Below are 16,305 nucleotides of genomic sequence, written 5' to 3' on the forward strand. Positions count from 1 at the left end.
TTTTCTATTTTCTCCAAAATCTATTTCTACTGCATGATCCTTCTAAAAGACACATTAAACAATATATGAACATACATATATGTACAAATTGTGATTGAATTTAGAATCCAGAGAAAACAATGTTTTAACCAAAAAAAAGAAAGAAAGAAAGAAAAAAGTATGCTTTCTTTTCTAGGACACTGAAAACTTGTAACCCAACATGTTTCTCTTTTCACTTTGGCTGCCAGGAAATCTAAGAATCAAATTCAATGCCTTATAGCTATAATCAGCTCATCTCTGGAAACTGATAATGCTACCTTTAAGTAATGGCTCTTCAGTTGCTTGTTTTATCACTAATTGTTCTATTCCACATTTTATTCAGTCCTATAAGCTATGCAAAATTCTTTGGATGCAATAAAATCCTTAATGAAAGAAACGTTAATGCAAAAATGGCTTACAATATTTTGAAACAGCTTGTTTTACTAAGCAAATTAATCAGTAATATTGTTTATGTAAATAAGCTGCTCAGTAAATCGCTTCTTCATAAATACACAAAGATAAAACATTTCAATGAAGTCAAATTAATTTTTTAAATCAGTAAGAGTGAAATTAAAGACTATAAAGAGTTTATACAAATTAAAGAATATAAAGAGTCTAATGACATGTATATAGGATTACTTGCTAACTTTGCCCATCAAATCCTAAGAACGTATTCAAATATCAAGTTAGTTTATTTTTATAGGCAGTTTACACTTCACAATGACTCCTACACGTTTTCAGATTTCCAGGCATATCCGTTCCAAGTTAATCTATACCACTTTCAAGTTATTTACTTAATGAACATATATGGTACTTGTTTCTTTTATACATTACTTTTTATACCTAATGAACACTAGGTTATTTTTTTCTAAGATATTTTATTTTTCTAAGATATTTTAATCTGATTTTCTTTCTGAAAACATTAATATATTCAGATTGGAGAACAATTAGATATTTTTCAGATATAATCAATAATCAACTGATCATAAATTTCTTCTCAGAATGTAAAAAAGTAAAAATATGGGGGCCGAGTTGCTTTGTATGAAGCCAATTTTCAGTCTCATTCATTTAAGAGAACCTCTTATTATCCGCATCTGATGTCCAGTGTCTTGAAAATTGTTGTTTATGTTTCAGGGGTTTTTTTGTTCTTTTGTTTGTCTGTTTCAAGCAGGTACGAACATCAGATAAGGAAAGTCATTCCTGACATATGGCAAACAAACGAGGTATACCTTCAGCTACTCCAGTTTAATGTCTTAAGAGTTTCCAGCCCATGGTGAGAGGAAAGGGGATCCAGGTAGAGCCAGTGGAATCCAGGAGTTGAGAAAATGAGCTGATAGTGCAAGGAAACCAAGGTAATTAGAGTCCACAGGACAGAGCACCAAAGAGGAGAGAGCTGTATACAGTGAGATCCTCGAAGACTGGAGAGGGTTCTCTTTCAGTATGATCATAAATACTTGCAAGGAAACTTCCCAAGACAGGAAAAAGTACTATGTGAGGGAATATGAGAGAACAGTACCAGATACTCACATAAGCTGGGGAACAGCGCCTGTTCCCAAGAGTGGGGCTACAAAAAATCCCTCATACCTGTGGGCACTGAATAGAATACTCAGGAAGGTATTGCCTCACAGTAGGTAATAATCACCCCTAGATGGATCCACTCAACAAACCCTAAAAGCAAGACCTGAAATGATTAAACTGTTTTCAAGTAATTTAACTGCATCCCAGTAAAAAGCTCAAGAATTTACAGGAATACAAAAATATCCAGAAGCTAAGAAGGTAAAATTCAAATATGAGACATCCAAAGATTACTCAGCATACAAAGAAGCAAGAAAACAACCCAGGATGAGAAGAATAATCAACTGATGGAACTGACCCAGAATAGATAGAGATGTTAGAATGAGCAGAGGATATTAAGTTATTTTACTTGTATTCCACATGTTCAAGAAGCTAAGAAGATATACAGACAATATAATTTTATACACACACACACACACACACACAAAATGAACTAGATAAAAACTACATCTGAGATGAAAAATAAACTAGTGGGATTAATGGCAGATTGCATGTAGCAGAAGAGACTAGTGAATTTGAAGAGTAGAAATAGGAACTACTCAAGATAAAACAGAAGAAAGAAGCTAAAAAAGTAAAAAGAATATCAGTTCTTTTCCAAAAGCTATGAGTCCCTCCAATATACTAATAATACTTCCTAATATATGAACCTGATATTAATACTATTTAATATACTAATAAATGAAATAAATAAAAGAATAAATAAATAAAAGTAGGGAGGGGAGAAATAACTGGGGGAAAATGTCCAAAAATTTTCCAAACTTTATGAAAACTCTAAACCCACAAATCTAAGAATCTTGATGAACCCCATGGCAAGAAATATTGAGAAAACTGCACCATGGCACATCATAATCAAACTGCTCAAAACCAATGATGAAGAGAAAATCTTAAAAGCATCCAAAAAATTAATTATATATATAAAAATTATATATATATATATATATTATATATATAGATATACATACAGAGTAAGATAAAGATGACAGCAGACCTAGGGCCCCAGCGCCCAGGCCATGGCAGCGGCGGTGGCGGGAACTGCTGTCTAAGCAGCGGCTGCGGACCGAGTGAACTCGGCCGGGGAGCCCGGGCACCGGGAGAGGCGCTGTGGTGGCGGGAGCGCAGACGGCTGGAGACTGCCTACCTCTCCTCCTCCCCAGCGGTGGAGCCCTCGTAGGGGGTCTGTGCCCGGTCACCATGACGACGCTGACGAATGCCCAGAATAAAAGCAAAACGTGGGAACTGAGTCTGTATGAGCTCCACCGGACCCCTCAGATGTGCCAGAGAGGTAGAGCAAGTATTACTATATTCATTTGAAAGATAGTAAACAGGCTGAAATTACCTTCCCCGCTCCTCAGTTCCGCATGATAGGTCAGTGCATGTAAGACTCACCTTCAGAGTTTATTAAAAATGGAATTCCCGCTGGCCCCTACCTGTAACATTGCGATACAGTAATGGGATGGGACCCTAGAATCTTCATTTTTAACATGCATCCTAGGGGATTCTTATATAGGTAGCACCAGGACTGCACTGTAAGAAATTCTGTTGACCAAGTAAGTCTTCCACAGATGGAAAATCTGTGCCATGCCCTAGGCCTATCACCATATCTCAGATCCTCCTATTCCAAAGCTCCTACTCTTAGAATTCCCAATTTCCTCAAGTGGCCAACGTGAGGTACCCAGATTCTGACATCTCACTATTTCTCAAGACTCCAAGTTCATGGACCACTTGTTTCTAAAACCCCTTTCCCCCCAACCCACCCAACTGCCTTTCCACTCATCGACACCTCCAGGAAGCCATCATGGATGGCACATAGATTGCAGTTTCCCCTCGGTCGCTGCATTCAGAGGTCATGTGCCCCATCTGCCTGGACATGCTGAAGAATACGATGACAACCAAGGAGTGCCTCCACCAATTCTGCTCTGATTGCACTGTCATGGCCCTGCGCAGCGGGAACAAGGAGTGCCCTACCTGCGGAAAGAAGCTGGTATCCAAGCGGTCTCTGCGGCCAGACCCCAACTTCGATGCTCTGATCTCTAAGATCTACCCCAGCCGGGAGGAATATGAGGCCCACCAAGACAGGGTGCTCATCCGCCTCAGCCACCTGCACAACCAGCAGGTGCTGAGCTCCAGCACTGAGGAGGGGCTGCGCATGCAGGCCATGCACAGGGCCCAGCATGTGAGATGGCGGATGCCTGGGTCAGATCAGACCACAACAATAAGTCACGGGCAATGAGAACCGGGGGAGGGAGAGGGGGATGGAGAGGTCGTGAGCTCAGACTCCGCCCCTGACTGTGCTCCAGGCCCTGCTCCCAAGCGACCCCATAGAGGAGGCGCTGGGGGAGCAGTGTAGGGACAGAGGGAGGTGGCACTGGTGGGGTGGGTGGAGGTGCCGGTTCTGAAGACTCTGGTGACCGGGGAGGGACCCTGGGAGGAGGAACCTTGGTCCCCACCAAGCCCTCCTGGGGCTTCCAGTCCCCCAGAGCCAGGTGGAGAAACTGAGCTCGTGTTCCGGCCCCACCCCCTGCTCGTGGAGAAGGGAGAATACTGCCAGACTAGGTATGTGAAGAAAACTGGGAATGCCACAGTGGATCATCTCTCCAAGTACTTGGCCCTGCGCACTGCCCTCGAACGGAGGCATCAGCAAGAGGCAGGGGAGCCAGGAGGGCCTGGAGGGGGCGCCTCTGGCGCTGGAGGACCTGATGGGGGAGGCGGGGAGGGTGGGGGTGCCAGAGGAGGTGACGGTCTGAAGAGCCTGCCTTGCCCAGTCTGGAGGGTGTCAGCGAAAAGCAGTATACCATCTACATCGCCCCCGGGGGTGGAGCTTTCATGACACTGAATGGCTCGCTGACCCTGGAGCTGCTGAATGAGAAGTTCTGGAAAGTGTCCCAACCACTGGAGCTCTGCTATGCCCTCACCAAGGATCCAAAGTAACCCCGCAAGGGGACAGCCAGAGGATGGGGACCATGGGGTGTCCTTGAGTCCTGGCCCACCACCCAGCTTCTTTGTCCCCCAGAGTCCCCCAGCCCGGCCAGCCAGCAAGAGGACACAAATGAGGACAAGTGGCTTTTATACAATTATCTACATCAGATTCTTCTATATTGTACAGAGTGGGGCCTGCGCCCCCATCTACTGACTTTTCTGTTGCCCCCAACCTCCCATCCATGCAAGATGTTGGGAAGGGTGAAGAGCCCTTCCCTTCATGCCCTTCTACCAACAACAAATTTGCTTTTTTTCCTCTTCTGGGAGGGAAAAAAAAAAAAAAGATAACAGCAGACTTCTTATCAGAAACAATGCAAGCAAAAAGACAGTGGAGTAAAATCTTTCAAGGACAAAGGAAAAAAGCCATCAACCAAGAATTCTAATCGTAGCAAAACATCTTTCAAAAAAGAAGGAAAAATAAAGACTTTTTAACATAAACAAAAGCATAAGGAATCCATCACCAGCAGACCATCATTACAAAACAAATGTTAAAGGAAATCCTTCCAACAAAAACAAACTGATGCTGGCTGGCTGGAAATATCTATCTCTGCAAAGGAATGAAGAGCGCGCGAAATGGTACCACATGGGTAAATATATATCTTTTTCCTCATTATTTAAAAGTATCTAAAAGATAACTGCTTGCTTAGACAAAACAATTGCAGGGTTTACAAGATGTATCAATATAAGTAAATGTATGACCAGAAAAGTATAAAGGCTGGGAAGAGAAATTGAAGTACACTCTGTAAAGTTTTTACACAACACAAGAAGTGGTAGAATATCACTTAATAGTAAGTAGACTCTGGGAAGTTGAAGATATATGAATCATACTATAAATCATATAGCAACAACTAAAATAAAAGATTATAGCTAATAAGACAAAGACATTTTTTAAAAATCATAAATGTATTCAACTAATATAAAAAAAGGGAAAACAGAAAACTAAGAAAAGATAAGCCAAATAGAAAACAGCAAGATAACAGACACAAACTTAAATCAAACTCAAACAAATCAATAATGACTTTAAATGTATGTCATCCAGATCTAAATGGCAAGTTATTGGTCTGAATCTGAAATGAACAATTACAAGAAATGAGACTAAATCAGTAATCAAAAACCTCCTAACAAAGAAATGTCCAGAGCCAGATGGCTTCACTGGTGAATTCTGTCAAACATTTAAAGAATTCATACCAATCTTTCTCAAACTCTTTTCCATATAATGGAAACAGAGGGAGTACTTCCAAACTCATTTTGCAAAGCTAGCATTACCCTGATAACATAACCAGACAAAATCACTACAAAGAAAAAAAAAAAAAAAAAGAAAAGAACGTTACAGGCCAATATACCTGGAAAACATAGATCCTTAACAAAACATTGGCAAACCAAACGCAACAATATATTAAAAGGATCATAACCATGATTAAGCGGGATTTATTCCAGGCATGCAAGAATGGTTCAAACATCACAAATTAACCAATGTGATTCACAGATTAACAAAATGAAGGTTAAAAGTCATATGATCATCTCAACACATACAGAAAAAGCATTTTAAAAAAACTCAACATCACATTCATAATAAATACTCTCAACAAACTGGGTATAGAGGGAATGTACTGCCACATAATAAAGGTCATATATGACAAGCCTACAGCTAACATCATATTCAATGGTGAAAAGCTGAAAGAGCAAGGTGCCCACTCTCATTACTCCTATTCAACACAGTATTGGAAGTCCTGGCCAGAGCAATTTGGCAAAAGAGGCAAGAAAAAGAAAAAATAAAAGCCACCAAAATCTGAAAGGAAGAAGTATACCTGTTTCTATTTGCACATGACATGATCTTATAATATAGAAAACCCTAAAGACTCCACTAGAAAACTATCAGACTAATAAATGAATTCAGTACAATTACACAATACAAAATCAACATACAAAAATCCGTTGTGTGGAAATGTAAATTTGCGCAGTCACTATGAAAAATAGTATAAAGGTTCCTCAAAAAGTTAACAATAGAGGGACTTTCCTGGCAGTCCAGTGGTTAAGACTCCACGCTACCACTGCAGGGGACATGGGTTTGATCCCTGGTTGGGAAACTAAGATCCCACCTCAGGCAGCGTGGCCAAGAAATTAAAAAAAAAAAAAAAAAATGTCAAAAAAAAAAAGGGGAACTTACCTTGTGACGCAGTGGTTAAGAATCCACCTGCCAATGCAGAGGACACAGGTTCAATCCCTGGTCCAGGGAGATCCCACATGCCACGGAGCAACTAAGCCCACATGCCACAACTACTGAGCCTGCGCCCTAGAGCCCACAAGCCACAACTAGTGAGCCCACAAGCCACAACTACTGAAGCCCACATGCCTAGAGCCTGTGCTCCGCAACAAGAGAAGCCACCGCAATAAGAAGCCCACGCACCACAACGAAGAGTAGCCCCCACTTGCCGCAACTAGAGAAAGCCCACGCACAGCACTGAAGACCCAACACAGCCAAAAATAAATAAATAAATTTTTTTAAAAAAATTAACAATAGAACTACCACATGATCCAGCAATTCTACTTCTGGGTATATACCCAAAGGAGATGAAACCACTACTTTGAAGAGATATCTGCACTCCCATGTTCAGTGCAGCATTATTTACAACAGTCAAGACATGGAAACAACCTAAGTGTCTGGCAACAGATGAATGGATAAAGAAAATGTGATATATACTCATTTGTATGGACATGTGTATGTCCATACAAAGGAATATTATTCAGTCAAAAAAAAAGAAGAAAATCCTGTCATTTGCTACAGCATAGGTAGACTTTGAGGGCATCATGCTAAGTGAAATAAGACAGAGAAAGACAAATATTGTATGATCTCGCTTATATGTGAAATTTAAAGACAGCAAACTCATAGAAACAGAGAACAGAATGGTGGTTGAGGCAGGAGGTAGGGGTGGGGAAAATGGGTGAAAAGAGTGAAAAGGTATAAATTTTTAGTTATAAGATAAATAAGTTCTGGGGATATAATGAACAGCACAGTGACAAAGAAAAAAAAAGTCATCCAACATCTCAATTTAAAGGCCGAGATTCTTAGATTAGAATAAAAATTAAGACTCAAATATATACTGCCACCAAGAAATCCACTTTATATAAAGAAACAAATAGATTAAAAATACAGGAAAAAATATATTAGTCAATGAAAGCAGAAGTCTATATATTACTATCAAAGTAGATTCCAGAGCAAAGACTATTACCAAGGTTTAAGATATCATTTCATAATGCTAAAGAACTCAATTTATCAAGAGGAAATAATAACCCTAAATGTTTAGACACCTAATAACAGAGCTTCAAAATACATTAAGCAAAATCTGATAGAACTCAAAAAAAAATAGACAAACACCCAATTACGGTCAGAAATTTCAGCCCCCCGTCAATAATTTGTAAAAACAAGGAGACAAATTCAGCAAGGATACAGGAGACCTGAACAATACTATCAAACAACTTATCCTGACATTATTCAAACACTCAACCCACCAAAAGCAGAATATATACTGTTTTCAAGCGAATATGGAACATCCATCAAGTTAAAACATATTCCTGTCAAATTTCGATAAATTTTAAAGAATTCAAGTCATAAAACATATGTTTTCTGACTATAATGAAATCAAATTAGAAATCAATAACAGAAAGCTATCAGGATAATCCACCAATATTTGAAGCTAAAAAACACACTTGTATGGATCAAAGAAGAAATCAAAAGGGAAGTTACAACACATTTTGGACCTAGCTGTAAATGAAAATACAAAATACCATAATTTGTGGGACGCTGTTTAGGGGAAAATTTATATCACCAAATGCCTACATCAGACAGAAAAAGGTCTCAAATCAATAACCTCAGTTTACACTTCAAGAGGCTACAAAAAGAGCAAATTAAACTAAGACTAAGCAGAAAAAGGGAATAATAAAGACCAAAGCAGAAATCAATGAAATAAAAACAGAAAAACAGAGAAAAATCAATGAAGCCACAAACTGGTCCTTCTAGATGATCAATAAAAGAGGTAAGCCTCCAGCCAGAGTGATCAGGAAAGAAAAACAAATTAGGAATAAGAGGGGTGACATCATCACAGATTCTATAGATATCAAAGGACAATAACAGAGCATTATGAACAACTTTATACCTATAAATTTGACAACTTATATGAAATTGGAAAATCCCTTGAACGATACAAACTACCAATGTTCTCTCAAGAAGAAACAGATAACCTGAACAGCCCTCTATCTATTAAAGTAGTTAAAAACCTTCCCTCAAAGAAAACTCCATATCTAGATGGCTTCATTGGTGAATTCTACCAAACACTGAAGGAAAAAAAATGATACCAATTTTACATGAACAATTCCAGAAAACTGAAAAGAAAGGAATGCTTCTCAATTAATATTATGAGGCTAACATTACCTGTTATAAAAAGCAAAAACATTACAAGAAAAGTACAGACCAATATCCCTCATAAACATAATTACAAAATTACAAATGTTTTAGAGTATCAAATCCAACAATATATAAAAATGACATATCACAATCAACTTAGGTTTGCAGAGGATTGCAGAGTTGATTTAACACTTGAAAATCCATGACTATAATTTATCACATTAACAGAATGAAAAAAATTTAAAAACCTGTTAACCTCAATAGAAACAGAAAAAGCATTTGACATATCTAATATCTATTCTTGATGAAAACTCTCAGCAAACTAGAAAGAGAATAAAACTTTCTCAACATGACAAAGGGCATCTATAAAAAACCTACAATTAACATCATATTGTATGGTAAAAAACTGGTCACTTTACCCTTAAGATCAAGAAAAAGACAAGGATGTCCACTCTCACCACTTCTATTCTACACTGTGCTAGAGATTCCAATAAGTTCAAGACAAGAAAAAGATATAAAGGCATCCAGGTTAAAAAGAAGCAAGACGATCTTTATTCACAGACAACGAGATCATGTATGTAAAAAACAAAAAATCCCATGAAATCTATAAAATACTAATAAGTGCGTTTAGCAAGGTTTCAGGATACAAGCTCAATATATGAAAATCAACTGCATTTCCTTTTACTAGCAATCAGAAATAGTCATGAAGGGGCTTCCCCGGTGGTGCAGTGGTTAAGAGTCTGCCTGCCAGTGTGGGGCACACGGATTCGATCCCTGGTCTGGGAAGATCCCACATGCCGCAGAGCAATTAAGCCCATGCGCCACAACTACTGAGCCTGAGTTCTAGAGCCCGCAAGCCACAACTACTGAGCCCACGCGTCTAGAGTCCGTGCTCGGCAACAAGAGAGGCCACCTCAATGAGAGGCCCACGTACCACAACGAAGAGTGGCCCCCGCTCACCACAACTAGAGAAAAGCCCGCATGCAGCAACGAAAACCCAACGCAGCCAAAAATAAAATAAATAAAATAAATTTTTTTTAAAAATGGTCATGAAGATATCATTTACAACGGTATCAAAAGTAGAAAATATTTAGGGATAAGTGACAAAAGATGTGTAAGACCTGTAGATTAAAAAGTATAAAATGCTGCTAGAGAAATTAAAGAAGCCCTATATAAAATGAAGAAACATACCTTGTTCATGAGTCAGAGAATTCAATATTGTCAATTTTTCCCAAAGTGACGTACAAATTCATCACAATCCCGATCAAAGCCCCAGCAAGAATTTGTTTGTTTATTTATTTATGAGAAACTGACAAGCTAATTTTAAAACCCATACGGGAAGGTAAAGGACCTGGCATAGCTCCCTCCCACCACTCCAAAAAAACACAAACCTTTGAAAAAGAAGAACAAAGTTGGAGGGACAACACCATCTAATTTCAAGATTTATTATCAAGTTACGGTAACAACAACAAAAAAAGCCACTGTGGTACAGGCATCAACACAGACAAACAGATCACCAGAACAAAACAGAGTCCCAAAATAGAACCATACATATATAGAAAACTGAGTTTTGGAAAAAGTACAAAGGCAATTCAGTGGAGAAAGGGCAGTCATTTTCAACAAATGGTGCTGGAAAATTTGGATATCCATATGCAAAAAAATAAACTTCAATCCATACCTCAAACCATATTTGCAGAGTTAACTCAAGATGGATCACAGACCTAAATATAGATCCTAAAATTTTAAAACTCTAGAAGAAAACATAGGAGAAAATTTTTGTGACCTTGACTTTGGGCAAAGATTTCAGATACAACACCAAAAGCATGAACCATAAAAGAAAAACTTGATACATTGACTTTATCAAAATTAAGAATTCCTACTCCTTCTAAAGAAATAATAGAATTAAAAGACATCCAAAGACTGGGGGAAAAAAAAATCTTTGCAAATCATGTATCTGATAAAGTACTTGTATCCAGAATATATACAGAATTTTCAAAACTAAATAAGAAAGCAAAAAACTCAATTTAAAAATAGGTGAAAGATTTGAACTTGATTTCATCAAAGAAGTTATACAATGGCAAATTAAGCACATGAAAAGAAGCTCAATGTTATTAGATATCAGGGAAACACTAATTATATCCACTACATAACTTATTATAGTGGCTGACAAGAGAAAGAAATACCATACCAAGTGGTGTTGGTGCATTTGTGGAGGAACTAGAACTCTCACACACTGCTTGTAAGGATGTAAAATGGTAAAAATACAAAAAACAGTATATCAGCTTCTAAAAAGAAACATACAACTGCCATAGGATCCATCCATGCCATTCCTAAGTATTTATTCCAAGAGAAAAGAAAGCATGTATCTATATAACACGTACATCTCACAGCAGTTTTATATGGAATAGTCCAAAACTGAAAACCCACATGTCCATCAACATGTGAATGGGATAATCAAATTATAACATATCCATACAATGGAATATTACTCAGCAATAAGAGCAAAGTACTATAGACACGCCACCACAAAACAAATAGAGGAATTTCAAAGTATGCTGAGTAGAAGAAACCAATCAAAAAAGAGTAAATACTGTTAATTCCACATATATATAAAATACAAACTAATGTAGAGGAGAGCAGATCAGTGGTTGCCCAGGGAAGGGGTATGATGGCAGGCAAGTAAGGGTGAGAGGAAGGGATTACAAAGGGGCAAAAGGAAACTTTGGGAGGTTACAGATATATTTATTTTCTTGATTGTCTACGTTCCTAATCTTGATTGTCATGATGGCTTCACAAGGTATATGTATGTCAAAAATATGTATACGTATAGGTATATGTATGTACTCAATTACCCCAATGTTCATAGCAGCATTATTTACAATGGAAACAACCTAAGTGTCCATCAATGGATGAAAGGATAAAGAAGATATGGTGTATATACACAATGGAATGCTACTTAGCCATAAAAAAGAATGAAATATTGCCATTTGTAGCACCATGGGTGGACTTGGAGGGTATTACGCTAAGCGAATAAGTCAAAGAAAGACAAATACTGTATGATATCACTTATATGTGGAATCTAAAAAATACAAGAAAACAGTGAATATAACAAAAACAGCAGCCTCACAGATATAGAGAACAAACTAGTAGTCACCAGTGGGGAGAGGGAAGGCGGGAGGTGCAATATAGGGGTAGGGGATTAAGAGGTACAAACTACTGTGCATAAAATAAGCTAAAAGGATATATTGTACAACATGGAGAATATAGCCAATATTTTATAACTATAAATGGAGTACAACCTTTAAAAATTGTGAATCACTGTATTTTACACCTGTAACTTATATAATATTGTACATCACCTGTACTTCAATTTTTGAAAAAGCATTCAATTATATGCTTTAAATATGTGTGATTTATTTTCTGTCAATTACACCTCAATAAAGCTACTAAAAAGAATGATCCAACAATAATCAATATATTTATTAGCTAATAAGTGCTTATCTTTTTTTTTAAGTTGGGAAGACTGAACTGTTACCTTGCCATACAAGAAAATTATCAATAACATTTACTCAATATCCACTTCATGCCGAGAATTATGTTGGCCATTTAGTTAGATACCAAGTTACCTGCTAACTTACTATCATTATCTTAAGGCCATTAATTGTAAAAAACCCCAAAAAAACAAAGGGGGCAGGGGGAGAGGTCAACATGAAACTTCAGCAACTAGACAAGGCCTTATTTCTATTTTTTAATAATTCTAACTTCCAGTTCCTAAAAATCAAACACACAGCAATATCAATAAACACAGTAGATTTAAATCTAAATCCTCCAAGTTCTATAAATTCATCTGGAATTGTCCTTTAGTGGGAACACATGCCAGGACAAAGGCTTACACCAGATGTTTAAATTATGTTCTCATATATTGGGATGCACTGAATTCTATAAATACCCTGAGTGAATGGCAGTTCCATTTAAAGGTTAAAAATACAGTTTAGATGGGACCAAACAAAAGTCAAAATCCTGTGTAATTGGCGATGCCCCATTATTCTGCAAACTAGTTTCCTCACAGTGTTTACTTTATGTAAAACCTGCACTTAACTTGCAAAAAGGATCTGAAGTGGCTCTCCCATCTGCAAAATGGGAGAACTCTAAGACACCTTTCACTCTTTGCCATTCTACTCTCTCCCACTCATTTTCTTAGGAATCACATTAATCATATTTCAAACAAAGTAACTGTAACCACTTAAAGATACAGAATATTTTATTCAATTAATTAATATGTTAGAACCAAGTGCAGGATTTGGAGGTCCAACTGTTTTTGTTCTATATTTTGACAAGGTTTACCTCAGCATCATTGACATCTGAAGCTAGAATATTGTTGTGAGGGATTATCCTGTGCGTTTCAAGATGTTTAGCAGCATACCTGCTACCCACTAGATGCCAGTAGCACCTCTCTCCAATTGTGACAACCGAAGGTGTCTCCAGACATTCTCACTGTCCCCAGGGGAGCAAAACTGTCCCTGGTTGAGAATTACTGTTCTAAAATGAGTGCAGTAATCTCTCCGTATGGACCTCCTCCACTCACGGGGCAGGGAGTATCTGAAAGCACAAAGTCCTCCATTTGAAGGTTCATAAGGATATTTTAAATGTTTATGTACAGTATATGCTCCATTTAAAAATAAATAAAATAAATTTCTAAAAAGCAAAGGGTTTTTTTAAAAAAAAACTATTGTTTTGTTTTCAAACTGAGAAATCTAGGCACTACAAAATATCTGATATGTATGACCTCTTAATTTAGACCACGTCTCCAGGGTGGAAAAAAAACTTCTATGCCAAAGAAGTATATATGAACTATTTCTTAACCATTCCATAACTAAAGAACTGTGGCAGTTAATTTAGGAAATGTCAATACTCTATTAGAACTCAACTTTATAGCTCTGCCATTACCCAGCCTACAGTTTGTCCCAAGTAGGTATCAAATTCCATTAAGTCTTCAATTTCAAACTGCCATTATCTGTGATAAATCTCCTACATCCACACATTAACTTTCCCTGTCTCAGTCTCCTAGCCAAATTTTTCTTCAACAGCTTAACTCTCAAATAGAATTTATATAAAAAGATGACAATCTCAACTATATTTAGAAGATTTATACTTTCTTGAAAAAATCTTTTTACATTGCTAAACTGGATTTAACTGCTTTCTTACTATTCCACAGGAATAAACACAATTTACTTGTGATATAGATTTGCTGCCATCAATGTAGAAAGAGTAAAAATCAAACTGGAGACATGAAATCTGGGTTCCAGTTCTGGCTCTGCCTCCTAGTAGCGGGATGACCACTTAACATTCCCAAACTTCAACTTTCTCATTTGTAAAAAATGGAGGATAATAATTTAACTAACTCTAGAGTTATTGTGAGGATTAATTATAATTTATGTGAAGTCATTCTGTAAACAGTAAAGTACCATACAAATGTTAGGTATTGGTGTTATCCTGTTGGTATGAGTAAACCATATAGTAGAGAAACATGCACCTCAAATAAAAGACATGTCACTGAATAAACGTCATTTTTCGAAACGAACATTCTTTAGGATGAGAGCCTGAGATGATAAACTCTCAACTAGGATTCAGGCATCTGGGTTCTAAACTCAGTTCTGCCATTAACTCTCTGCATCAACAAAGGCAAACTAACTTTCCTCTTCACCTCAGATTTCATCTAAAAAGATCCAAGTATTGGACCAGTTGCTCCATAAGTATTATTACAGCCCTTACCAGCCCGAGAAATGACCAAGCGTCCAAAAAATTCCTTTAACACCATATCCACAACTCAAAGAGCAGTTTGGTCGGCCAGCAAAACAGAGGGCAACAGACGGTAAGAAAATTTTAATTAAAAATAGAATTCTATATAATTCTCGAAAAGCAAAGGAAGCTATAAACTACATTGTTTTCTATAATTAATAATAGTTCCACCTCTAAATGATAGTAATTATGAACAAGGTGCATTAACAAGGGCGGGTCTCTTTCCCACAAGCTTTTTGGGAGCCACCCATTTCCCAAAGAGGTATAACTGCTTCCTCTTTGCTCTCCTTAGCCAAGAAACTTGAAAGATTAAGGCTTATATTGTCTGAGATTTTTTTTTTTTTCATTACACTTGGGTGGGGATGGCGGTAGTCATCTGACAAACATATCCTATAAACACCATTATCCGCAACACCAAGTCTCCCGAAAGACTAAAAATAATCTAAGTCTTTAGAGTAATAAGTGTTTTTTTAAAAGAGTTCGGGTTGTTAACTCAAAATGAGAAAACCCCGTGTTAGTGTGACTAGTGCTTGCCAACTGCCAAGGGTTCCCTTCCCCAAATTATCCGCCCTCCCGCGTCTCTGCAGAGGCGACGCCTCGCCCTCTACTCCCGCATCGCGCCAGGGCGGAGGGAGAGACCCCAGGGGCTCCCAGGAGAGGGAAGGCCGGACAAACCAGGCCTCCAGGCGCCACCACCCCTCGCCCCTCACCGATGACAATGCGCAGGTGCTTGAGGCGGGTCAGCGCGTCCTTCTTGGTGTCCAGCACCTTCTGGGTAGACTTCTTCACGTCTCCGTGCGGCTTCTTGGAGAACATCCTGCCTCCGCCACGGCCGACTCCGGCCCCCTCCCGGCCCGGTCCCGGAGGCGGCAAGTGGAGGGAATGGGCGGGGGGAGACTAGCGTGAGCAGCTCATTCACTCCCCAGCCTTGCGGGCCCCGGCGCGGCCGACTCCTCCCAGATCCAGGCCAGTGCCGCCACCTCCACCCGCCTCGCGCGGCGGCTGTAAAGCACCTTCGGCTCCGGCTCCAATATGGCGGCTCCCCTCTCCCAGCCCTGCACGGAGCAAAGGAGACCCAAGCGTGTCGACCGCCTTCGCCGCCGCCGCGGCCGCCGCTCGCCGCCACAGGCCGGGTCCCGGTACCCAGGACCCGGAGCCGCAGAGGTGGGGCTCTCGGCGGCAGCGGCACCACTCCTCTCTCCCTGAGGCCCCCTTAAGGTTAAAGATTCTTTAGCAGCTTAGACTCTGTAGAGGCCGACACAGAGACTGAGCGTGCTGATGGGTTTCACGACTTTGCCGTCGGTGGCGAATGGTCCCCGTGGCAACCGCCTTCTGACGTCAAGGGTTCTTGACGTCATGCCAGCGTGAGATCACGCGTGACATTACCCCGCTTTGGTTTCCTGTGCAAGCAGCCAGAGGAGGAGCCCGAGAAAGTCAGGGAAGATAATTCCTGCGTGCGCTTTTGTAAGCCTAGTGACTCTTAGACAAGCTCCCCGAGTAGTTTTTGTGTTTTAAAAGTCCTCCGCCAGTCTCTG

The 16,305-nt window shown here is 39.1% G+C and overlaps 1 protein-coding gene and 1 pseudogene across 10 annotated transcripts in view; one reads left to right on the forward strand and one right to left on the reverse strand.

Annotated features, from left to right (window-relative positions):
* Positions 1 to 16,012, reverse strand: part of RALGAPA1 (Ral GTPase activating protein catalytic alpha subunit 1) — a 228,295-nt gene extending 212,283 nt beyond the window's left edge. For all 10 annotated transcript variants that reach the window (XM_029237182.1, XM_029237176.1, XM_029237181.1 and 7 more), the window contains exon 1: positions 15,481 to 16,012. In XM_029237182.1, coding sequence (XP_029093015.1) covers positions 15,481 to 15,586 — 106 coding nt within the window. In that variant the 5' untranslated portion in view covers positions 15,587 to 16,012. The remainder of the gene's footprint in view (positions 1 to 15,480) is intronic.
* On the forward strand, positions 2,706 to 5,105 carry LOC114903955 (annotated as a pseudogene).
* Positions 16,013 to 16,305: the final 293 nt, after the last annotated feature.

This window comes from Monodon monoceros, unplaced genomic scaffold (genome assembly GCF_005190385.1).
Source record: "Monodon monoceros isolate NGI ecotype Baffin Bay Population unplaced genomic scaffold, NGI_Narwhal_1 Super_Scaffold_21, whole genome shotgun sequence".
NCBI classification, from domain to species: domain Eukaryota; kingdom Metazoa; phylum Chordata; class Mammalia; order Artiodactyla; family Monodontidae; genus Monodon; species Monodon monoceros.